The 26284-nt window shown below is 37.1% G+C and overlaps 3 protein-coding genes and 1 long non-coding RNA gene across 4 annotated transcripts; 2 read left to right on the plus strand and 2 right to left on the minus strand.

Annotated features, from left to right (window-relative positions):
* On the plus strand, positions 1–4663 carry LOC103326235 (lanC-like protein GCR2). Its single transcript, XM_008228443.2, has 6 exons — positions 1–371; positions 658–836; positions 1402–1513; positions 1621–1737; positions 1827–2141; positions 2646–4663. The coding sequence occupies exons 1-6, from the start codon at positions 204–206 to the stop codon at positions 2982–2984; spliced, it is 1230 nt and encodes a 409-aa protein (XP_008226665.2). The 5' UTR covers positions 1–203; the 3' UTR covers positions 2985–4663.
* Positions 3140–5310, minus strand: LOC103326234 (protochlorophyllide reductase, chloroplastic). The gene is made up of 5 exons (XM_008228441.2): positions 5094–5310; positions 4891–4989; positions 4056–4575; positions 3591–3949; positions 3140–3479 (listed from the first exon to the last, which is right to left on the minus strand). The coding sequence occupies exons 1-5, from the start codon at positions 5145–5147 to the stop codon at positions 3324–3326; spliced, it is 1188 nt and encodes a 395-aa protein (XP_008226663.1). The 5' UTR covers positions 5148–5310; the 3' UTR covers positions 3140–3323.
* A 1445-nt stretch (positions 5311–6755) lies between these two features.
* Positions 6756–12847, minus strand: LOC103326236 (Transducin/WD40 repeat-like superfamily protein). Its single transcript, XM_008228444.3, has 7 exons — positions 10902–12847; positions 9304–9394; positions 8728–8885; positions 8594–8645; positions 8424–8506; positions 8139–8232; positions 6756–7726 (listed from the first exon to the last, which is right to left on the minus strand). Exons 1-7 carry the CDS (start codon positions 12462–12464, stop codon positions 7137–7139), a joined length of 2631 nt encoding a protein of 876 aa, XP_008226666.2. The 5' UTR covers positions 12465–12847; the 3' UTR covers positions 6756–7136.
* A 10556-nt stretch (positions 12848–23403) lies between these two features.
* On the plus strand, positions 23404–24206 carry LOC148918809 (uncharacterized). Its single transcript, XR_016125627.1, has 3 exons — positions 23404–23605; positions 23774–23821; positions 23975–24206. It is a non-coding gene; the product is annotated as an uncharacterized LOC148918809 (long non-coding RNA).
* The last annotated feature ends 2078 nt before the right edge of the window (positions 24207–26284 follow it).

Genomic DNA, 26284 nt, shown 5'->3' on the forward strand with positions numbered 1-26284 from the left:
TAAGTACGGCAAGAAATTAATTTCTTATTCTCAAAGCTCAACCACTGTCTGAGAATACCCGCGAACCAAACGCCAACTAAGCTGCAGCCTGCGCACGTGTAATAAGTTCGAGAGAGCTCGAGCACAGCCTACACTGGCAGCGGTGAACCCAGTGAAGCAAAGTAACGCCACCGGTTGTCCTTGATTCTGTGCGTAAGCGAGAAATGGCGGATCGATTTTTCCCGAACGAAATGCTAGACTTTGTGGCAGAGGCAGCAGCAGACGAGGCAGCCTCTATAAGGCCCAAAGACTCACTCACAAAGCTCCTCTCCCTTCCTTACGAAACATTCTCAGACATGCTCAAGAGCTCGGCTTTGGACCTCAAAGAAACGGTACTCACCTGAACACACAAAAGGATGATTCTTTTCACTTAATTTTTTCTCTTAATTTTCCATTTATTTGAGATTTTAGAACCCCCAGCATACAGATATGATATATTTTTTCTCGCGAATTCTAGTTATGGTTTCTTGGTTATTGGAAATTTTAGAGATACCAACTTGAGAAAGACTTGGTTTTTTCTCGTTTCTCGGTAAATTTTGGGTTTTGGGTTTGTGGGTTGTTAGTATTTGGGTTTTGAGAATGCCATGTAAGTGATTTGGGTTTATGTTTTGGTTTTAGGTGGTGAGGCAGACATGGGGATTAAGTGGAAAGCGTGTGGAAGATTATACTTTGTACACCGGGGTTCTTGGGACTGCCTTCTTGGCCTTTAAAGCCTACCAAGTCACCAAGAATGAAAATGATCTTAAATTGTGCTCTGAAATAGTTAAAGCCTGTGATTCTGCTTCCAGAGGATCTGGGTACTCTCTCTCTCTCTCTCTCTCTCTCTCTCTCTCTCTAAGCATGCACCTTTGAGTTTGAATCGTCCTTGTTTGTGACATATAATAGGTAAATTTAGCTCTTTTAGTGGGTGTGAAGATGAATTAGCTAACCTGCCTTGAGAAATGAGCAATTCTATGGAAGGCAAACAGTATTCAGCTTGTCCATGTTTGAATTACAAAATATAGATCAACTAAGGTTGTGTTTCATTTGTGGGCTTGCTTCATTAGCGTAAACCTCACTTGTGTGTCACCTTGCCCTCGTAAAATCAGTACCAGATCATATAGCTTAAGTGATGAGCCGGAGGTTTTTTTTTTGTTATTCTGTTAGTATTGGTGGTGGACTGGTATCTGTTTTGAAGTTTATGAATAATATCGAAAGTAATACTTCTAATTGCAGTTTAACATAGCTTACTGACCATGAGGAGTAGGGAGTAGTCGCATGCTTCTAGAATTATTGGATGTCGTTGCAGTTCTGGCATCCTTGCTTTTGGGGAATGAGTAATTTAACTTGAGTAGCTTTGTTATGTTCTGCATGGGCTTGCAGGCGTGTGTCATTCACATGTGGGCGGGCTGGCGTTTGTGCCCTTGGTGCTGTCGTGGCAAAGCATGCTGGTGATCAAATGTTACTTGACCGCTACTTATCACAATTTAAAGAGGTGGTTCACAGTATCACTTATTTCTTGCACTTAAGACACTGTTCCTCTTAAAAATTGGCCTTGGTATGTTTGCCTCTATTGACATTCTATTTTGCTCTTAAGAGCAGATCAAGCTGCCAAGTGATCTTCCAAATGAGTTATTATATGGTAGAGCTGGGTTCTTATGGGCCTGTTCATTCTTAAACAAGCACATAGGAAACGGGACAATTTCTACTACACGCATGGTAAGACAATTTATCCTTAAATCTTTCTTCTGATTGGTTCTGAATACACTGAATTGTTTGTCCATTTATTCACCTAGTAATTTGTGTAGAGATCAGTTGTGGATGAAATTATAAAGGCTGGTAGACAATTGGCTAAGAAGGGAAGAAGCTCATTGATGTACGAATGGCATGGGAAGAAATACTGGGGTGCTGCCCATGGACTGGCAGGGATTATGCATGTTTTGATGAGCATGCAACTCAAACCTGATGAGGTGGAGGATGTTAAGGGTACTCTCCATTACATGATTAAGAATCGTTTTCCCAGCGGCAACTTTCCTTCAAGTGAAGGAACTGAATCAGACCGTCTTGTGCACTGGTGCCATGGTGCTCCTGGAGTTGCTCTTACACTTGTGAGAGCAGCTGAGGTAATTATAATCCGGCTGATATTTTATGAAAACTTGTTGGACTAAAGTTTGGATATTGTAGTTTTGTGTGGTAAATAGAGGCGAAGAACTAAATATTGCTTTAATTCTGTGAGACTGGAAAGGCTTCCCCATCCTATTGTGTTTTCAAAGCAGTGTGGTTGGGAGTACTGCATAGTAAAATCAATTGAGAAACTTACTCAGACAGATTTTTATTTTTATTTTCGCATCGTTATTGAAAACTGAAATAATACAAAATGAGATAAAAGTGGTGGGTTTCTTGCCATTACTATTATTAGTAACTTCAGTAAAATATGGTCTTTTCTTGTAGTATACCTAGATAATTTGATATATACGTTTTGTTTATGGATGTGGTCTGCAGTCCAAACGTGATACTTTTTTGTTTTATGGTTGTATGCCTTGGATGGTTTTTTCAACTTCAATAATAATCTATCAACGTACTTGCAGTGTAGTTTACTCTTTGGTCTATGCATTTTATTCCATTAGGTTTTTGGAGACAAGGAGTTTCTGCAAGCTGCCATAGATGCAGGGGAGGTGGTGTGGAACCGGGGTCTGCTAAAGCGAGTTGGCATTTGTCATGGCATCAGTGGGAACACTTACGTGTTTCTTTCACTCTACCGATTAACGGGTAAGGTGGAATACTTGTACAGAGCCAAAGCATTTGCTTGCTTTCTACATGATAGAGCGCTAAATCTCATATCAGAGGGGACAATGCATGGAGGAGATCGGCCCTATTCCCTATTTGAAGGTGTTGGAGGAATGGCTCATCTCCTTTTGGACATGACTGAACCATCTGAAGCGCGGTTTCCTGCTTATGAACTTTAAACTCCTTGCATGTATTAAGTTAGAAGTAAATGCATCGCATTTACTTGTTTACGACATTCTGATACCTTTTGTGTTGTAAATATTTGAAGTAAATAAGATAAATATATAAAAGCAAAAAATAAAAAAAATAAAAAATTGTACGAAATGGGGTGATCTGCACTTTGCAACAGAGGTGAGTGATTTTATTGACATTTGTAACTAACACTAGTCATCCACACGAGAAAATTGCTTATGACATTACAGCAGTTGATTTCAAATTCTGCACTGTAGGGGCCTCTTCTGGTGACATCCTCCTCCTCCAAGGCAAACATTTGTTGACAAAAACATTAAGCTTCTGAACTAGGCCAAACCCACAAGCTTCTCACTGACTTCCCACACCTTGCGAGCCTTCTCTGCATCACTAGCTTCTTTGGAGAGTTGGTTCTCGAAGGAAGCCGAATCCTTGTTCCAGCTCCAGTATACTCCAGACTTTGTCAAGCTTGGGTCGCTCACAACCTAGGTAATCAGAAGCAACCAAGTGAATTCATGCACAAGAGAAATAAATAAAAACATATGCACCATGCCATTTTACTATAGAAGCTCTCTTTATGCTCCTCCAGTTCTTACCTGAGCAAGTCTGTTTCCGGCTTCTTCTTCTGAGACATAGCCCTTGGTGATGTACTTTTGGAATGGAGGGAACAGAAGTCTGAACAAGGGAATGTGCTCTCTAAACAGACCGGTTGTGGCAATGCAACCCGGGTAAAGGGAATTAAAGGTTATTCCGGTGTCCTCGTGGTAGCGCCTGTGGAACTCCTGCATTGTGAGCATGTTGCAGACTTTGCTGTCCTTGTAGGCCTTGGCACCATCAAAGTCTCCACCATCGATCATGGACGAGCTGTTTAGACCGTTTAAGCCCCCTGCAAGTCCCCTCAAGTCCCCAAGGTTGGCCTTTGGAGGTACATTACCGGCCAAGGTGTTTGTGTTCCCTGTACCATTTCACAGAAACAAGCAACACTACAAACTTCAGCACATATTCTAGAAAGCAGAGCACATATTGTACAAGAACTATTTTTCTTCATTTGAATAAAGTACCTGTAATTGAGCCAACAATAATGAGCCTCCTTGATGGGTAGTCAGATTTGTTCAAATCTTCGAGCAGCAACCTCGAAAGAAGGAAGTGCCCGAGATGGTTAGTCCCAACACTGAGTTCAAAGCCTTCAGCAGTGAATGAAGGTTCCTTAGCAGTTGGCTGATAAACAGCAGCATTGCACACAAGCACATCAAGTGGCCTCTCTGATCGCCTGAAGTTATCGACAAATTGGCGCACACTGTCGAGGGAAGCAAGGTCTAGATGCATAATTGTGTAGTTTTCTTTGGGCATGCCAGCGGACTTGGCAGCTCTTTCAGCCTTGAGGAAATCCCTGCAGGCCATTATAACATGCCATTTCCCTGATTCAGCCAAAGCCTTGGCTGTGGCAAGACCCAGTCCAGAGGAGGCACCAGTGACCACCACACTGCCCTTTCTGAGAGTTTTCTTCCCCTCTGATGCACCCTTGTTGATTGCTGGGGATGCTGTGGCCGCTGTCTGGGCTCTGACAGGCTTGAATTCTCTCTGTAATTAAAACCATTTTTTTTTATCCACACAAAATTCAGTGAATCATTCAAATATAAATTAACAGAAGCCCATGTTCAGCAAGTAATTAGACATACTTCTTTTGTTTTTGGAAATAGCTACACATGCTGTTTTTCTTTTTGGAAATTAACAACCAATTGCCTCAACTCATCATTTATAGCAAATGACAGATGAGAAGTTTAATGAACTTCAGGATGTTTTGTTTTTTTTGCCAGAAGAAACACATTTTCTATTCTGGAGAACAAATTATAAACAAGGGAAATTAAGAGAAAAAATAATGCAATATTTTCCTACCTTGAAGCTTAATGCAACAGAGCTGAATTCAGCCTTTAGATTGTCTGAGAATGAGACTCCAAACAGGCTTGAATCCTTGAAAGATGCACTGGACTTTCCCTGAGAAAAAAAAAATCCAAGAAAACCAACCCCATTAGCTTCTTAGGCGTTAACAACAAAGAAGAAACTTTTCTCAGAACAAAGTAACTGATAAAAGCAAAAACCTCTTTGGGAACCGAGAAAGCCGAGGAAACCACAGAAGCAGCCTGAAGAGCCATTGACACTGGCAAAGTAATGCTTCTTGACTACTTTGAATTGGGTTTTCTTTTTTCTGAACTTTCTCACAAGTGGAGAAGATAGTGAAGAAGATAGTGTGGTGGGGTGTGCAGAGTGAAGCTGAGCTCAAGTACTTGAAAAGGAAACACCAGTTTGTATTTATACAAAGTGGTTTTGGCACTTGGCAAGACACTAAAATAGTATATTTGGGATATGAGTGGCAGAGAGGATAAGATAATTTGCAGCATGTGAGTCTGCCACATCAATTTCAAGCAACCAATGAGGTTGTGAGATTTGGATTTCCTTTGATATTTCTCTTAATTAATATATTTTCCTTGTTTTTGAAACATGGGATTATAGGAAGGGATATGTTTTTGGTCTTTTTTCACCAGGGTGTTCCACCACTCCTATCCTATGTGTTATGGGCTGTGCCTGCAAAGAGAAAGGACAGAGAGTTGTGGGTTTAGAGGCAGTGCTGGCAGGTTTGCTCTGGAGTCTGCCTCAATTTTCTGGATATATTGGATATCATGACAAGTTGGAATTGGCCCCCTTTTGGTGATAGGGAGTGAAAAAGAAATTAGGCTTGAAACTTGGTGGAAGCCTTATCTGGTTTGGCCTGAAGGCATGGGCTTTTTTTCAAGCCCATCTCTTACCCAAGAAAAGAATGGCCCAAGAGCACAGACAGAGAACTTGTTCCATTGTTTTCCTCTTTTTTTCCATTACAATCCATTTTTATGGGACACAAAATTGGTGATCCACAAATTGTTGCTTCTCCTATATGATTGTCAAAGATTTGTGCTTTATCAGGTTTTCTATTTGTTGTTACTTGTAAATTGGGTAACGTCCATTCAGTTCCGTCTAAGAAACTATTATCGCAAAACATTCAAAATAAAATAAAGTCAAAATTGAAAGGTGCACTACTCAAAGCTTTTATCGGTTTCAAATTACAGTTTTGGGATCTCCTCCATTCAAAATATACTGAAATTAGAACGTAAAGCTTTCATTAACCTCCTCCCTAATAGGAGGCACTGAAGCACAAAAATGCTCTCCTCCCTTGCGTTATTAACTCCGTAAAGCATGCATCATCTACAAACATATATATGTTACATAGCAGCATCCACATATGATTATTTCAGCTCCAGCTTTGATGGTGGGAAGGTGTCCACTGTGAAATCTTCATGTTTGGATTGGATTGATGGGGGCATCAAATTTGCAGACAAAGCTGAGCTTGGTCTTCCAAACTTGGCCGCTGCTTCATTATAAGGTAAGAATTCCATGCAAGCTCAATCCTTTATCAGGTAAGACCTTGTCCTTATGTCTAGAAATGCTTGCCTAATCCTTTACAGCCTTTGTCCTTTGTATACTATTTTCCCGTTGATCGAATAAATTTCTATTGCCCCTTATTTAACAAAAGAGAAAAAAGAAATCCATACAAGCTCAAGAAATTTGAATTATTTAGTGCTAGCCTTCAGAAATTTAGGATGTTGAACATTCTTATTTTTTAGTGTAAATAGCTCAATTGAAATTTTATTCCTCCAAAGCCAAGTGTCATTATAATATAAAATTACGAGGTAGAGAGGGCAGAAAAGAAAATCAAAGACTAGTGCACATAAACAGTAAAAAGAATTTTCAATTTTAAATTAAATAAGCTTTTCCCATCTCATAACTCTACAATTCCCGATTACAGAAATTCAGCGGTTTCTAAATTCACGGTGTAGTTTTTCTTTTTCTTTTTTCAATTTTTTTTTCAACAAATCTATTTTCTTTCTTGTTGTCCGATCGGACTGGCTCTCCAACTGAACTCCACATCCGATAGGCACAACAAGCACAATGGTAACAAATGGAACGCTCTAATATTACAAATCTCACCAAATCTCTCTCTCTCTCTCTCTCTCTCTATACACATTTGCCAATAGGGAAAATGGACTGGCTCCTTTGTAGCATTATCAACTCAACTTCCCCAGGATCAAGGGTCCCAATTATTTGGCTCCTTAAATCCGAATCGGCAATCCAAAATTTTGGAAAGTTCTAATTTCACCTCGAAGGCCAGCAGTTACAATCACCATACCCCAGGCTGTCATGTTTGGGCTAAAACCATTCGTAAAATCAAAACTAACACGCGGGCTTCGGTTCCTAGTAGCTAGAAGTAGTTTCTCCTCGGGCCATGTTGCCGAAATTCTATCAAAGAAGTAAGTGTTGGATGCACTCGAAATGGTTCCATGAAGAGGGCTATTGGTGCAACCAGATGCCGAACGTGAACCCTCGTTGCCATTAGCCACCTCGACAGGCGAAGGGGGATGGTTGGCTGTGGAGACCTCATCAAGATTGTTGTCAAGCCCATTTTGTTCTGCATCTTGTAATCCCCATGAATCGCCCACTCCAGGCCAAGGGATGGCCACTGATACATCTTGGCAATGGAAATGCTCATAGGAGCGTGTGACGGTAACGCTTTTGCTTCTGCTAGGTCGGGAATCAGCTTCATGTTTCCATATATATACATGAGAATCCTCACTAGCAGATACCACATATTTACCATTTGCTGTGAGGGTGGCTGAGATTTGACTATTTGCGTTACGAAATCCTGTATAAAAAAAAAAAGACCAAGTCACCCTATGAAAAACGCAAACCTCTAAGATGCAAGCTGATATTTGAGATAACATGTTCATGGATCTAGCAGGCAAAGCATTATCGTGCACCTATTGCCTAGAAAACACATCTCTCTGCTCCATTATATTATCTTGTTACTGAACATGCACTCAACTGGGTAACAAACCAAAGTTGAAGAAAAATATAATACCAGCAATTTGACACCATTTATAGCGCTTCCATTCCCGAGAAAAGTCATGGAAGTAAAGAAACACAAAGCATAAAGTTTTGTAACACCATTGGCTTAAGAAACTAAATCAGATTAGAGGGGCAAAAATTCATATATCATACAATTTGAAATAGCTAAAATAACATATGACAAAAATCATAGAACAACATGTGCTTACCCTTGAACTTGTGAACCAGATCAATACTATCAACAACCCTGATTCGTGAATCCGCAGATGTGATGAGTACTTCTGATGAACTTCCGGGTGCAAACTATCAAATGAGACTAATTAGCAACCGAAAAGAATCCATAAAACGTGCCACTCAAATAATCAAAGAATAAACACACAAGATGGAAAAAAGCCAAGTTGTAATGGTAAGAAGGGAATAAGGATCAGCACCCTTTATTGTCATGGCTAAAAGTATCATCTGAACAGAGTAAAAGGGATCAAGCCAATTATTACCTGAAAACCCGTGATTTTCTTCTGATGAGATTTCTTTTTCTTGTTCTGCAAATTAATTTGACTCTTCTGTTGCAACTTATTCTCTGAAAAAGTTGGAAACATTTATTAGTCGAGCGTGCTACAAACACAGAGAGAGAGAGAGAGAGAGAGAGAGAGAGAGCAACTTGTACCGGATGTGTTGTATAAACGACAGCTCCCTTTGTATGAACCAACTAGGGCACCCTTCAAATATCAACACAAATGTCTTGAGATATGAACGATAATTAAAAATTACATAAAGACAGCACAAAAGATACGGCCTAACCTGACCATCAGGAGTGTAGCAAGCAGCTGTGACCATCTCATGCAGATCATTCCAATCAACCACTTGGCGATCAGGGATGCTCCATATGCGAACCTTAGCATCAAGTGATCCACTAATGAAGTATCTATCATCAACAGGGTTAAACTGGATGCAAGTTACTGCATCAAGGCACATGTAAAATAGAGTTATTAGAAACAAATGATAAGAGATGGGGAGAGATATGCATATCTCTTGCAGATTTATACTATTCTCTTTCAGAAAAGATGTTAAACCACCAAACTATAAGAAATCGGATAAACACACTTAAGGAAGAATTCAAAACAAAATTTCTTGGCAAGATTAACAAATACCCTTCCCACCCCTTACCACATGAGCCCAAAATGAAATAGTCATACTCAATATTAGACATGAAACTCCTTTTCCTTGACATCAAATGTAAGTACTTGAATTTTCAGTGGTTTTATAACCCTTGAAGGAAGCCGTGTGCACATTAGCGCTTTTTTATGCAACAGTTGTTCAGGTAGGAGCCAAACAAAATGGTAGAGTAATAGCTGAACGCAGGCCAAATATACTTACCATAGTCACTATGTGAAAATATCTTCAAACAAGTCTTGGTAGATAAATGCCACAGGCGCACAGTTTTGTCCATTGAAGATGAGAGCAGGTGCTGGAGAAAAGGAAAGTAAAAAAATCTTACTTAGGCATTCTGCAAAAGGAAAAAATTGGCGAGAATAAAAAAAAAACTATCCACATTATTTCCATCACACTCTTCACACCATTTAAATGAATCTGCGTCTATCTTTCTACATATATTATTAAGGAAAGACTTATTTACAAAAACATATCCTAAAAGAAATTTTATATTTGGTAAAGTGAAGAAAAAGGGCACACATAAGTCAATATGGTTTTGAGGGATTTTCTTGACCAGATGTTTAGGGTTATATTTTGAAATTTTGAGTATTCTCAAAATAATCAAAAGTTAGAGATGAAAATAAATAAAAAGTAGCTCACATAAAAACTATGCTACTCTATCTAAATACTGATAAAGCCATTTCCTCCGGTCATCCTTTTATTATTAAACAATTGCTACATTGAATGATTATAGCCAATTCCCTATGCCCGCCCTTTGGATCCACTAAAACACCCTTACCAAAAGGCAGTGAACAGAAACGTGCATTGTTTTAATTTCCACGCATGACTAAAAAATAATAGTAATGGCATATCCAAGACTTGAACTTATTGAGGATCCTACAAACATAAGCAACCATCACACCACTTATCTGTGACACAGTTTATTTCAACCTTAGATCCTCCTACCCTTTATTACTCTGATTTTGATGATTATTGAAAAGTAATCATGAATACATCCTTATACACTTCAAATTTAAAATAATGTTGTTCGAAAATCTCAAGAAAGCAATTGTCCAAGTTCAAATACAGATAAAGAGAGACATGAGCAATCAAATATTTATACTATGGAAGTGCCTAGAATTAGGGAAATAAACAGCAAATATACTAGAGAAAGGATAGTTCCAGAATCAAATAACATATGCACCAGCATCGGATAATTCCTGAGCCAGATCAATGATACTTCCCTAAATTTCTACTGTGGCATTTTATCAGACCTCCTCTTGACTTATCCAAATATGGTAAAAGGTGTCAATGATTTATTGTCTTTGTGTTCCTAGAAACTTAACAGAGCAGCTTCACCAATTTCAAGGTGCACATAACAAAACCTAGAAGGTGTAATCATAACGAAAACCTACGTATTTTAAAGTTCCTCTCTGTTAAATGTCAATTGAAAACAAAAGAGAAAACTATCTTACAGTATTTGAATGTCCCACTATGCAACAAAATCTGTACCTTCAGTAAAACCTATCCTCTTGGACCCTTCATATGACTCATTTCATATATCCCTCTCCATATGTATCTAGTGACTCATAACGAAAAGAAAGACAAAATCCTAGGCTACAAAGTAGTAAGGAAGGTCAGTCAGATTGCTTTGGATACACAAAGTTAATGGTGTCCTTGGATCATATGAAATAGAAACAAACATCCATTTAAAATCCACCCAACATTTGGCATCAAGAAACATCAAGGGGTCAAGCAAATAATGTAAAGGCGCAGAAGGAGAAATTAAAACAAACTCCTACAATATCAGAACAGTAACTAACCTGAGACTTGGACCAAGAGAGGTCGAGCACATCATCAAGATGCCCTTGGAATGAAGAAATGGGTTTTTCTGAAAGTGCAAACACAGTCTCTGGAATCACATAATGGTCCAAACTCAACGATTTTCGACTGATTGACGACCTCCCTCTCCTCTTCTTTTCAATATGGTTGTCCACATTCGGCGAGACTGAAGATGGTTCCGGTGACCCATTGGAAAATAACAAGTTGAAATTGCTATCTTCTGATTTCTCCATCAACAGGTCACCCTTCCTCTCACTCTCCATTACTTTCCAAACATGGATCACACAATCCTCACCAGCACTAGCCAAATACTTCCCATCCAAACTAAACTTAATACTCCAAATAGACCCATTATGCGCTTGAATCTCCTGACTCTTGTACATTGCAGTGAGCTCTTTACATGATTTCCCGTACTGCCTCACCCTCACCCTCTCCGGCCCATGAAAGGACACATCCTGGCTGTCGTCCGTGGCGGAGCTCGACCTCCGACCACCTTTTTCCGACGATGTGTCCCTCTCGTCACTACTCCGTCTATCCCTATGACCAGTCATGGTACTTGCAACACTCTTGATGCTCTTAAACCAACCCCCTCTCTTCTTCAACTTTGAAACTCCACCATTGCCCCCGTTGGCATTGGACTCCAAACCATCCTTATGACCCTCCTCCACATTCTGCCTCCTCATGAGTTCTTGAACAATTGGTGAATGACCAACACTCATCTCAAACTCCTCCATGGTCAACTGCTTCCCAGTCCCTACTTCCTTCAGCTTGTTCCACATACCATCTTCCCTAATCTCATTCACAACAAACTCTTTCCCATTGTCAAGGTTCCTAATAGTACAAACTTGGGCATTGGCATTGGCATCAGTAACCTTAACAATCCCATTACAATCCAACTCCTCATCAACCTTGGAATCGCTTCGAATCTCGTCTGCCCTTCTGGAATTTTTCCCGGAAGGCGGCTTATTCGGTGGAGATGAGTTGCTTTTACCGCTTGAAGACTTCAAAACGCAATTTTTTGAATTTCTATTTACAAAAGAACCGGTTTCGGGTTCAGGCTCGGTCTCAGCCTCACCCGAAGCACAACGAATCGAAAGAATTGGAGGAGAAGACATAGATGAAGTAGAACAAGCGTTATTACACTGGTCGCCGCCGTCGGATTTCGAACGGACGATGCCATTAACGCCTCCACCACCAGAACTCAGTTGACTGATCAAATAGTCCGACGACACCGACCGCCCGAAGTCGCCGGCGTTACCAAGATGGGGCTTGGCCCGGGTAAGAACCGGGTCGCCGGTGAGACCCATTTCGCTGAGAAGTTTAGAACGGCGTTCGGAGACGGAGGAAGGCTCGGAGATCCAAACGTCGTATTTGATGGAGGCGCCCATTGGGAATTTGGGTACTGCATAATTCGGGTTCGGGTCGGACTCGGTGTCGGAGCCGGAGTTGGAAGTGGAGCAGGAGCAAGAGGAGGAGACAATGCGATCGAGAGACTCGTAGAAGCACTCGGTGTCTTCGTCTTCTTCCCCTCGGGCTTTGCTCATCGTTTACTGGGCATTCCCATTTGGTAATGAAAATGCCCGAGAAATTTCGCCGACGCCGATCGGATCCGACCCGGGCGCGGCCGAAACGGTGGTGTTTTGATGATGGTTTGGAAAATTGGCCGATTTGTTTGTTGGTTTCAGAGAAAGTGGGGGTGGGAATTTGATGGGATCGGACAAGAAACGGGTGTGGAAGTCTGTGGGTTTCGGGTTGTGAATCAGATCCGATAACGGGCAGAGAGAGAGAGAGAGAGAGAGAGAGCGGGGACCAAAGCCCTATGCTGCTTGGGGTTGTTTGGGTTGGGGCTTGAGCAATGTTGTTGTTGTTGTTGGTGTGTGTGTATCAGTGTATGTAGAGAGAGAGAGAGAGAGAGAGAGAAGGATGGGATTTTCTTGTTTGTGTTTCTATTAAAAAGGAAAATGGGTGACAAAGTGGGAAAGGAAACGTTTGGCTTTAGACTTTTGATTTTAATTCTTAAGATTTGAGGGTTGGAAATAAAAATTTTGGGGTGGGAAAATAGTTGGATTTTTGTGTGTTAAGGGACTTTTGGAAATTTTCTATATATGTATTAACAAAAAAACAAATTTTAGTTTTCAATTTGTTTTAGTGCGATATGATTGTCACTCTGCAAACGATTCATCTTCGTGTAACAAGAAAATAACTACACTCTCTCTCTCTTCCTTTTTATTTAGAACTTTTCAATATTTTCTTCATCGAAGAGGAGAGGATATTCGAAATTAAAACTTTTTCTTATGAATATAATACGTGCGGGTTTAATTTCTTCTAAGATTTGAATTCTCTTTTGGATAGTAAGGTTTAACTTTCTTCATGTTCTTTGATTCAGGTTTGAAAATCTTCAACAGCAAAAAAGAAGGGAAGTTTGAAACTGCTGATTGTGCTTCAATCCCTAAATAGTGGAGAAAATTGACAATCAAAACATTCCAAAAATAACTTGGTTTAAAATGTAATCCAACTATCTTTTTATGATTTGATTTACATCCAATTAATATGAAGGATGGATGCCGTAGAAAATGTAATGAAAAGGTACCTTGTTTTGTTTTTTTGACCATTATGTTGAGAAAATCGCCAGCATGGACGCATGTGGAGCACCCTCTTTTTGTTAACGTCACTCCCCAATCGGAAAGCAACAAATTAAAATTGAAAAAAAAAAATAGAGTGACCAATTTTTATTTTTATTTTTAACAATCATTTGAAATATATTTTTTTTTTTTGTATAATTTATTTTTGAAAGGGAATTCCAAATTTTGTTGCATTTTATTGGTGCATCTATGATAATAGTAAGTATGTGACATGCACAAGCCTCATCTTCATGAGACAAGCACATGTGTTTCTGCATGAAATCGTATTCTTTGCTTTAGAACCTAACATCTCTATTATCACCCCCACTATTTCATGTCACTTATACATAAAGCTTAAAAGTACAATATTAAAAATAATTTAAAATTATCAACGGGGTCTAACCCAGTAAAAAGGGTCTTGATTTGCAGACCAGTGGTTTTAGATTCAAACCTCATGATACTTGACAATGTGTGTGTGCGAGAAAATTCCCCTCTCCCAATATCACTTGTATCAAATAATAATAATAATAATAATAATTTAAAATTTACATAATAAGGAATTAAATGTGAATATCTTAAAACTTTTCTTTATTTTCGATCACTTTTCCCACCCTCATTTAAATCTCGAGATATATAATCTGGATCATTGATCAAGTTGATTGTCGCTTAAATGTAAGTCAACCTTGTGCACTAAACTCACTTTCAATTAGAGATTTAGTTTCCAAAACCCATAAAGAAAATGTAATGTTTTGGTGTAATTTACACTGTATAAAATCAAACATGGTACTGTAGATGGAGATGGGAGGGAAAAGTAAAAATTGGAAGACGATGGTGATGTTACCCAAACTTTCCAAAAGGAGTTTACCTCTGGTCCCGGGCTAGGCTTTATGGGCCTAAATAATACTACATCACAACAGCAAGCCCAGTAAATTGAATGCTGGAGGAGCAGTACTAATTTCTACAGCCTATTCATAGCCTACTACTCGCCATTCATCTCACCTGTCACATGCTGTCCAGCCCATTACTGTTAAGTGAAGGTCACAACAACCCTAATGCCTTTCCTACTTGCTTCAACTGCTTTTGGGACCAACTAATTCACTCATAACAATTCTTTTGACACGGGGACCGTAAGTATATTAATGTCTGCCAGTTTTCATTTGACACATTCTGTGTCCTTCTCTTTATGCTGCTGGTAGGTGGATATTGTTGAGCATTCACACCAAAATCCCGAGCATCATACATACATTAGGTCAAATCCGCAGAGAGATCGAATTGAAAACCATGTATCATATTTACTAATTATATTACTGATTACAGTCTATAAATAGAGTAGCATTTATTTGCAGAGGCACGTGATCAACAATATGGTCGAAATAATTTTCTTGGTTCTTTAAACCTCTCACTAATTAAATTTCATACAATGTTTGGTGAAACTTGCAATCTTTGATATCATAAACAATTTGAGGTCCTTGACCACGAAACCTCATGAGAGTCATGACAAATCTTAAGTTTCTTAAAACTTAAATAGGGACAGGACCCATATATTATACAAAATCAAATCATTACTTGTAGGGAAGTTTTATCCCATTTGACTTTTTGCAGAAAGTGGGTGGTGAGTGAGGTGTCATTTAGACAGCAATAACAGGAAAGGGTATAGGAAAAGAGCATGCTACAAATTATATGGTAGTGTTTAGGTCTTAGGCCTTTTTTTTTTTTTATAGAGCCAGATTCAAACTAGGGTTTGCAACTTGCAATGCAAGTCTAAGCCTCTATGGTGAAGTAGGCTGAAGATTAAATTGTCAACACACAACGAAAAGGAAACAAGTCAAATAAATTGTTCCCATTTCTATGTCTATTTATCACCCACCTCTTCTTCAATCACGTGTTGCTTGCAGGTGTATAGAGCTTTTTAGACTATATTTTATAGAGCAGCGGGTGGGTTGGTGGTTTGTCAAAGACGATATGCCCACCTATCTCCCTCCCCCATAACCTATGAGCTATGACATCAATGAGGATCCTATACATAGAAAAAAATTATCCGTTCTTGAAGACATTATTTGGTATACTTATTTAAAGCTTTTCATGAAAAGGTAATTACACAAAAATAGGTATTTTTGATTGCATTGCACCCCGTGCTTGTAATATGTGATTGAGATTAAAAGTTCAGGAATATCAAGACAAATAAAGAATAGTGTGATATTGTAATCTGAATACAGTTAAATATTACAGATATTATGACAATCTTTAACTGTGTCATCTATCCATATTATAATATGTTGACGAATTATTTCATATATCGATATTTTAATACTATATAATAATTTCTCCGATTGAGGGTTGGGACACTTTGGCTTCTTCCTTTTTCATAAAGAAAAATAGTCTAACTTTATATGATTTTTTACTCCAACCTGGATAGTCAAAGTCCTAAAAAACTAGGCTGTGTTGTCTCGTATAGTATACCTTGATAGCCGAGCTTTACATCCAAACATGCCGATGGTTTCCTTGTTTGTTAGGCTATGCATCTAATTGGATTATTAAGACTAAAATATAGTAAAGCAAACTTGAGCAATACTATTCTATCTCCAGCTAAAAAAGACATTGACCTGTTCCCAAACAATGCATTACAACTCATTCTTGCATATGAAGCTTGGGGATCTCGTGTGACAGCTTAAGATTAAAAAAAAAAAAGGGATGGGAAGATACCAAGAAAGGGTTTTGGGCGGTGGCCGGCCCAGACCACCACCTCAGATTATAAACCAGATCAAATGTGCTTAGGAAATGTTTGAGACAGACAGAGAGTTGGTTTGTATTAATAGACCATTCAGATTAATTTAATGTCGAATACATGGTTAGCATATGATGGCATTCCTCAATATGGGCCTCCTTTGGTCTTTGTATTTGATTCAAATCATTAATAAAAATTTAGTTGATGCCTATGAAATAAAGACATATCGGCACACTATGTGACATGCTCACGCGAAGATTATTGAAGAATAGTGGCTAATGTTAGCATTATATACATTATCGGCTCATTTTTTGAAAATTTTATTAAATTTTTGGGATTTAATGGTTGTCTAACATGATATGAGTACATTCTGACCATAGGTTGCATCTCTTTTGCATGCATATGTTTGTGTCTTCAAGTGTAGAATGAGACTAAACGTGATAAAAAGTATTAACTTGATATACATTATTGGGTCATTACACCACCCTAGTAAATTTTCAATGAGATCATAAGCTCCTCCTCATACGTAAGTAGTTGAACCAAATTTTGACATTAATAAACTTAATTGGATACTATCTTAAGAAGTAAAACCAATTGACTTGAGCTACATATCAGTCTCCATGGGACATTTGGTGGTTAACTCGTCCACGTAGTTTTGGTAGACAAATTGAGAGTTTGTGGCTTAAACTTTAAACTTACTTCCCCCAAACGAAACCAAAAAAATAAAGAAGAATCAAGTCAACCCAAGCGATGATATGGTTGACCAAACATGGAAAGTACCAATTATTATTATTATTATTATTATTATTATTATTATTATTATTATTATTATTATTATTATTATGGTGATGTTTGTGTAACGATAACGAACCCCCGGACAGTTGGACAAGACTTGCGCGTAAAGCTAAAAGTGAGGCTTGGTACTTGTCAAAATGATAGCCTAAAGGATCTTGGTGCTTTGTCATGGAGGCCCAAGCAAAAACAAAAGCAGAGATATCCTCTCTTCTCACCAACTTGGTGCTCCACTCTCTCTTTGATTAAAGTTTTTTTGATAGCAAAACTATGAACCTGTTCACCTTTCAATTCTCATCTTTCAAAAGCACGTTGAGGAGCTTCTGCTGGGCACTGGGCAAGCATGTTTCAGACATTACTTTATACTTCAAAAGAAATCTACTTCATTCCCTAATGGACTTCTACTATTAGCAACGTGGATTGTTGCAACTCTTATTTTTCTAAACCTATTCTAAACCTAACTTATTTTTCTACTCATCTTAACGGCTTACGCAACTCTTCAATTAGTAATTTTTCTTTAACAGATATTTGACATGATATATTGTTAAGTTAGAAAGGAAAATGAGGTTTTCTCACACACACGCAAGCATTGCCGATGTTTCATAAAGATTCGAACCTGATATTATAAATCTACAAGTTAAAGTCATTTTTCACTCGACTAAATCTCAGTGGCAAGACAACAAATATTTGTTAAAGCAACTATTCATCTTATGAATAGCTGAAATTGACAATATAGGTACATCATGTCTGATAAGACAACATTTTCTTTCGCTTTATCAAAACATCAATTTAATTGTACCTAGTAGGATTCATGGATTTATTGTCAAACTAGATTCATGACAATTGGAGGCATCTACTGCAGATGAAACAAATATATTTAAGACAAATGGCTTAATTTCAACTGATGCCGTCCAATGAATTGGTTTACATCGGAGTCTTTGCTAGTTGTTGGGGTGACAAATTAATGCTATAAAACATATTATGCCAAAACATATAGACGGTGGAGAAGAGGAAGGAAAAAGTAGGCCTCCTCACATTAATTTTTATGCAACATATATTGAATTCTTTTAGATATAGAAATAGCATCAAAACTTTAATGAATGGGCATTAGAACAATCTATTCCCTTAACATTCTTGTTCCCATTAAAATCTTTAAATAAATCTAGATATGAAAAAGGGACCTGATTTTTCCACTCATTTTTTTGGTCCGTTTTACACTTTTTTTTTTGTTGGAAATTATTTCCCACTCATTTTTTATCCACTTACACCCTCTTAAATGTTATAGTAAAAAAAATATTAAAAAACAAAAGAGAGTGTAATTGGACAAAAGAAAAGCGGGAAAATCTCCGGCCTAAAAAAATCGATACATAACTAGCATCCTGCTGCCCTACAACAAAAACAAAAATGGATCCAATGCCACACTGCAAGTATAATTACTTCAAACACCTGATTATGTATGAATTAACTAATTATTTGTTTTTTAAGGCTTGGTTTGCTCATGACCTGGAAGGAAGCTTTTGCACAATGCCCCCACTATCTTTTTTAATTCAAAATAAATTAGATGAGCCGGTGTTGGCATTGACATGAATAGGGAAGCCTCCTGCTCATTACCTAAGCAAAATTTTGCTTAGCTTTATAGGGTTTCCACAATCATAAATATAGATTGATTAATGATAATTAAGTTATTATTAAAAGACTAAACCCAGATTAGAGACATAAATATCATATTATATATAAACAAACACACCACGTGGCTTGATTCCCTACAGCCTGTTTGTGCGTGAAACAGGTTCTTGATTAAGTATACATATCATTGAGGATAAGTGAGGAAATTGAAATATGCCATTAGTAAATTAATTATATATATATATAACAATATGCTTATACTTTGGGTTTTAAATTTAATTATATTCCCATCATCAGATTGTCATGCGTGTCACTCAGTAATTATACTAATTTTATTTGATCAACTGGACATTAATTATTTTAATTCATCAATCATCCCTTCATGTGATGAAAAGACTCAAAAAAAAAAAAAAAAAAAAATGGTGACAAAACCACCGTTGTTAACTGTTTCAGAAGGAGCACGAAGATCCTATACTGTTGCTGATTTGCTGATACGACAGCAGATCATGGGGCTCAGTGAATTATTATTGCTGGACATTTTAATGTAATTTTAATTAAAACCTTATATATATAAAACTAAATACCCTCTGCTACACCAGATGTGTATATATATATGCATATTCTGCTAAGGACAGATAATAGTTAACAAGAATTAGATGGTTCTGAGCACATTTACAGAGCAATCTAAGATATGAGAAAAAAATTGGTTTTGTTTATGGTCTAAATAGAAGGGTCCATATATATTAGATAAGCAGACGAAAAGGGAAATGTTCTTTTGTCAAATTGTCTGATAACATAAGATGTTTATGTGACTGAATCTGAACTATTGATCAGGTTGATTATTTACTGTTTTTCCGGGTACTAGTATATGTACAACGTAGAACTTTTAAAGCATTATATGAATAGATGTCAATGGTTGTGTGTGGTGTTTTAGACTAAATGGAATGCAATTTGGCTTATTGGGTTGGTGCAACAGTTGTAAATGCATGCAAATGATGACTATACATGGGATTGGAGAAGCACTTGCCAAAGCTTGCAGGACCATATAATTTTGCCCTTTTAAAGATATGATAGATCAATGTCCGAGTCATATAAATGCATCATGTGAATTATTAGACAGTGAAGGTGGCAAAGCATATCATTACTCATTCGAAAGATGCAGATGCAGCAATCTAATAATGGGCTTGTTTCAATATTCTCTTTTTGGTTGCATTTTGAAGACAACCACAACAAAACCCCTTCACACATTGCTTCATTTCATCAAATCTGTCCCACACAATTTTCTCAGATTAAAGTTTCCAAATTGACATGGTAAAAAGACCAAACTACCCTATGAATGCATCATCGTCATCGTCATCGTCATGCATGTATGTATTATGCATGTATTATCAGAAGAATAAAGAAAAGTGGCTTTGCTGCAGAAGAAACTGAGAGCATGTGGCAGCTACAATCATGCTATATAAGGGGACATGACAATGCAACATATTCTAGCATGTTTAAAGCTTTGCATGTGAACTGTACTATTTTCCCAATTAAATTAAAAGATTAAAAAGAAGCAGCAGAAGAGGGGAAACATAATATGGAGGGTTGGCATTTTGACAATTTTGGAGAGTCACTTATTTTCTGCTCAACAAAAAATAAATGACCTTGTTTTAATACGCACCAAAGTATCAAGTATCAATCATTCCGGAATTTTTCCCCCTTCTTGTTTCGTACAAGAACATGACAATTATAAATGCATCAATAGTTGATAGTTATCTATACGAGTCTGTTTATTGTAAATAAGCATTCTTCTTTCTTATTAGATCATGTTTCCTCTCTTACTTTTGATTGCTAACAATAGAATTATAATACCCTCGGGAATTAAACCTAATTTCTCTGCTGATTTTTAAGGTGCCAAGGCCCTGTTTTGACAAGAACCAAAATATCAAATAATTTCTGAACCCCCTTTTTTTTTTTTTTGGTCTTTCTAATTTTGTAATATTAGCACAAATAACTGTGAAAAATGAAAGATTAATTCCTCATATTTCCATGCATACATACACACAAAAATTGGTAAATGTAGGTGAGTTCACAACATGTTAAATGTGAGTCTACACATGCATCAACATGACAGTCGCTCACGCGCGAATGAAATTATAATAATGATTAGTATTTCTCTTTCATATGTCAATGTCATGTGTTGTCCTTTTCTTTTTGCTTCCTAACAAGATAACTCCCTGCGGGATTAAACCCAACCCACAATCTATGCTGATTTGTAAGAAGGCATCATTGTCCTTGGGCTCAAAATCGATTTTGGCGCATCATATTTCTTCTTCAAACTCAGAAGATATATATTGTGCAGGAGAGTGGATCAAATTTTGTGACGCAATGGTTACCTCAAAACCTGCATCTTTTATGCGTGATCAGAGATCACTTGGGGGTAGGTTGGGGAGGAGAAGATCTCAGATTTTTGGTGGCAGCAAAATTTTCACAATCTAGAGCCAAGCAGCCTATATGCCAAGTACAATTTCGGAATATAACTGCACCATTTGGGTGTAGCTTGGTACAATTTAGGGCAGGGCCTCCCTCTGGTACAGTTTGAAAAGCTGTATGCTTGCATCGAGACACTGACACTTCGAAGTTTCTATTTAGACCTCAAAAAGGCTCAAATGGTGTCTGGCATTTAAGTGAGAGGAGATGAGGCTGATCAACTGAATTCCACTAGCTAGAAACCAACAAAGAGAAAAGGAATGCAAGGGATTGCTGGGTTTGTTTTAATACTTCGTCTAGTTCCATTTCGACTAGATTCCAAGTTATTAAGAAGCTTAAACTAATTTCTGTGTAACCCAACACAAATTTAGATTAGTCGTTACAATCGGTGATGATAGATATCTTATTTAGATGTTACTTTAGTTAAAAATAATTTAGTAATTTGATTATCCACATTTCCGTTTCAATTGTGTTTAAACAAGCTGAGTTTTTCGTGTGCACGTTTTATATGACCAAACAACTTCCGATTTGTTTGCAGTAGTATCAATGTATCAAGGGAAGGACAAATAAACAGAGACCATTTTTTTGGTTTTGGTCACAACACCTAGACCATGTTTGCATAAGCCATTTGAAATGTATATTCTGACCCAACCTGCTTGCGCTTTTAGTTTGACACGTTCAAATTTCCAAAGCGGAAAATGTCTTTGAGAAATTGTGGGCTAGCTTCTGTGTGAAGTTGTGGGCTGCAGGCCTGTAGGTGACAACATATCAGGAGCCCATTTTCAATGTGGGCCGGTAGACAAACAAGAGAAAATAAGACATTTTTTGGGTCAACGAGAAAATAGGAAATAGAAGTTAAAAACAAAGCACTAATTAGAATCATAATGGACATTACTCTAAATTCATGATTGATGCATAAATTGGAAAAAAAAAATCGCAATTTATTACATGAATTTTGCATCAAAATCTATGTTAATTAATGAATTTTTATTTGGGAGATTTCCATATCCTAAAAGGTCTAATTTGATTGTTGGTCAGGAAAAAAAGAAGGTCTAGGATGATCCATTTGCATATATTTAGGGTGAGATACGAGAAAATATAGTTGTGGAGGCAACAACACAAAATGATTTGGTTAATCAATTATCATAAATTTAACCTCATCCTCACACAATTTTGGTTAAATCACTACAAAATCCCATATAAAGCACATAAAGTTTTGTAAATTTATCGAGGATCATAGAGCTCTAGGCAATGTTTGGTAGGTGTCAATAGACTAGACTGGGCAAAATAATACTTAAAACTAGGGGTGGCAATTTCGGGCACGACTCGTTACACAACCAGCTATGACCCATTTAATAAACGGGTGGATTTCGAGTTAGCCCGCTAAAATACCTATGTAACCCATTTAACAAAACAGATCATGGCGGGTCAACCCGCCAACCCGCTAAAATACCTATATACTTGAAGTGCGCTTTGTGGGTTTTTAATCATGGATGTCAGCGACATCGCAAATTCCTTAACCCAAATGTACGAAAGGTTTGCTTGTTTCTATATCTTATTTTGTTGCCATTATTGCTGGGTCAGAGTCCATTGGTTTTGTTCATAAGATTAATAGGTTTCAATCTTTGAAGAATTGGGTTTGGGGGCTTAATGCTTCTGGTGTTGTGCAAGAGTCCATAGCACAACATACACTCCAACTGTTTGCTAAAATGCTTCTGGTGTTGTGCAAGAGTCCATAGCACAACATACACTCCAACTGTTTGCTAAAATGTGGCACTCAGTTGGGTTATGCAATGAGGTGGTAATGCAATTCTTGATTTTGATCTTGGCTACCACATGGGCATTCGAGACAAAGGTAGTAGTGAGTTTCTCAAGAGTTGCTTCATTGGAGGACTAATGACATGCTTAGTCATTGGTTTGGCACCAAAAGATGCCAAATTTTAGTCTTTTTTGCAGTTGTGTTGAGTAGTCTAGCTTATCTATTAGATAACTTGTCCCCTATTATGTAATAAACAGATGCAAGACCAAATTTCTGAATGTTTCATGTATCTCATGGTGCCAAAATTTTATTTCATGGTCCAAATTTAATTTAATTTAATTTTTCCAACAATTGGATGTATGAAGAATATATATATATGCATTATTTTTGTCATCTCTAATGGAAAGAAAAACATATTATATTATTCGTTTAAGTGCAAAGTTCTATTTTATGAGACTTGAGATGTTTATGTGTGCTCGCAGTCTTGAGAGATTTTCCCTTGTTTGGAGGTCAAAACAACTTCGGTAGGCAGCCATGCATAATTTCAGAGTTTAAGCTGATGGTGTAATCATAGTTGGTTAGCTTAGCTGCTTGCTTCAGTGTAAATGCCTTTTTTGGTTGGATGCTGGAAGTGCCTCTTATAGTTGGCTAAGTAGCGAGATGTGGTGTCGTCAAATGCTCTGCAAAGAGGTTCGTCACATTACATTAGTCATATATGTCATATGAATCATACACTTTGTGCTTTTGAACATTCAAATTGAGATATATTTTTTTGTATGTCTGCAATTGACATTGACTTTTAAGCCTTAAATGAGTTTGTTGATTTTGATTGTTTGGTCTCTTACAATCCGGATTCAGATGGAGTGGAAATCCAAAGAAATGCAGACCTCATTGAAGATCAAAGCAGTAAAGTTTTATCTTGTTAAGTTCAGTATTCAATTACTTTCCATGGACGGTCATCATTGACTAGGTTTCTAATTTATATTGTTAGCTTTGCCATGAAATGTAATCACATACTTAAGATGGATTTTTTTAATTTTTTCTTTTTCACTTTGGTAGGTGGCTTTTTGTGATTAAAGAAGACATCAAGGGCTTACGTTGCTTGCACTTATATTTTGACAATGAATGAAACTTTTCACTCATGAGTTCTGAAGAGAACTAGCAAAATACTAGACTTAGGGCCAGTTTGACATTGCTGTGCTGTGAAAATAATCGTTGTCAGATTTGCTGTAAGAGAAATCATCTATGAGAGAAAGTAGTTTAGCGTTTGGTAAAATTTTTGTTAAAAATGTTGTTGGTATTGATTTTATGCATAATCAGAAAATGATTGCTGCATAATCATTAAACCTAGCGCCTCTTCCTGCATAATCAGAAAATGAAAGCACCTCATTAGCTACTTTCCCTTATAGCTTTCTTTCACATCAATTTTTAACAATAAGTGACTTTCTCACAGTTTACCAAACGGGTTGGGCTTCTCAAATTTTTTTTTAAAATCACTTATCACCCCAAATAAGCAATACCAAAATAGCACTTATGCTAGTTACAATTATGCTCAAGAATGAGTAGTTTGTAAGGACAAATGAGAGTAAATATGTATTCCACTTATATTGTGAACTGAAATTTTCCTACATGGGTATTGATTTTTATTATTTATTCTTGAATGGGTGTTGAAATTTACATATATAGTGGCATTCACAAATTGCTATGAATGGGCTTGATGGCATTTTTGGAATGCTTTCTTTGTTGATTTGTTATGACTTTTTGGAGAAATTATGACTTTGACATCTACATGTAAATTTGGTATCTAGAAAGTATGTCCATTGTTTTAAGATCTTATTAAATTACATTTAATTATCTAAAAATTATTATATTTAAATATTTAAATAATTATTTTTTAGTTCGACATAAGACCAAATATAGGTATTCATTATTTTTACAATCCAGCTTCTTAGTCCAACGCAGCACCAAACATAGGTCAATACTTAATCTAGTTTAGGCCAATTCGAACTAATCCAAGATAATACCAGGATTTAGTCCAGTTCATAATAGTCTGCCGTACCAAACAACTCCTATAAGTTTTTGTTTTTATTTTTATTTTTTTTATACAAGCAATATTGGGAGAGGGGGATTTTCTCACACTGTCAAGATGTCATGGAAGTTCAATCTAAAACCACTAGTCCGCAAATCAAGCTCCTTTTCACTGGGCTACAAGTCAAGAGACCCTTTCTAAGAGCAGTCCAAGCAGACCCAAATCGGGAAAGGGCCTGGCGAGCCCGAGATGGCTCCAGCAAGAGAAGCGGCCGGTTTCGTGGTAGGTCCCATCAGCCCGAGCAAGCCCAAGGGCAACTTCTGCTGGGCTGAAGCCCGAGTTTTGTGACGCTGGCATCACTGATGTCAAGACAAGAAACAGATTTTTTTGCCAAAAAATTGAAAAATTCTGAAAAATTCTGAATTTTTTTTTTAAATACCAAAAAATTCTGTATTTTTTCCCTATAAATACCTAACCATTTTATTCACTTTCTACACCAAATCTTCATAAAAACTCATCTCCTTCCAATATTTTTCACTTTCCACATCAAAATCTTGGCAACGAGGTAAAAAAAAAAAAATCCGTTTTATTCAATTTAATGTCTTTTTATATATATATATTTCTTGCATTTCCAATTTCTTTTTTTTTAATAGATTAGTCAAGGCAAAACCAAAAATGTTATTCGAAAAATTTTATCCAAAAATTTTATTTGAAAATTTTATTTGAAAAATGTTATCTTAAATTTTAAATGAAAATTTTATAATAAATAGTGACACGTGACAACCGAAAATATAATCTAAAAAGCTTATCAAAATTAATAGTTTAAAGTATAAACAAATAGGAAATAAAGTACAATGAATAGTAATTGCCTTAGACTTGTCCTAGACTTTGCCCTCATGGGTGGAATCACAAATGCAAAGGTGACACTATTCATGTGAATAGTGGCAGCCCTTGCTTGCCCTTGCCTTAGACTTAGCCCTTGTGGGTGGAGATGCTCTAATGGGCTAGACCCGTTGCCAGCTCTATAAGTTATTATATAGGTTTCTTTAATTAATCGAAAGCATACAAAGACGTAACATCTCCTCACCTCGCATTCTCAAATCAGAGGTCACCTTAAACCATTGAAAAACTTCAAATGACAACAAATCTAGCTAAGTCTATGGGTGACAAAGTTGCTTCCTTACACAATGAGGAAGAAAATGAATCTTCGTCCCTCCTACAATGTCTTAGTTCAGAATTATGGGATATTTAAGCTAATCATACATTGACACGTATTAAGCAAATTATAATATTCTTCTAACATATCAAGCATTTCCCTGTAAACAGTTCTGCATGCTGTA

Source organism: Prunus mume, linkage group LG3 (genome assembly GCF_029339155.1).
Source record: "Prunus mume cultivar Tortuosa linkage group LG3, ASM2933915v1, whole genome shotgun sequence".
Lineage (NCBI taxonomy): Eukaryota > Viridiplantae > Streptophyta > Magnoliopsida > Rosales > Rosaceae > Prunus > Prunus mume.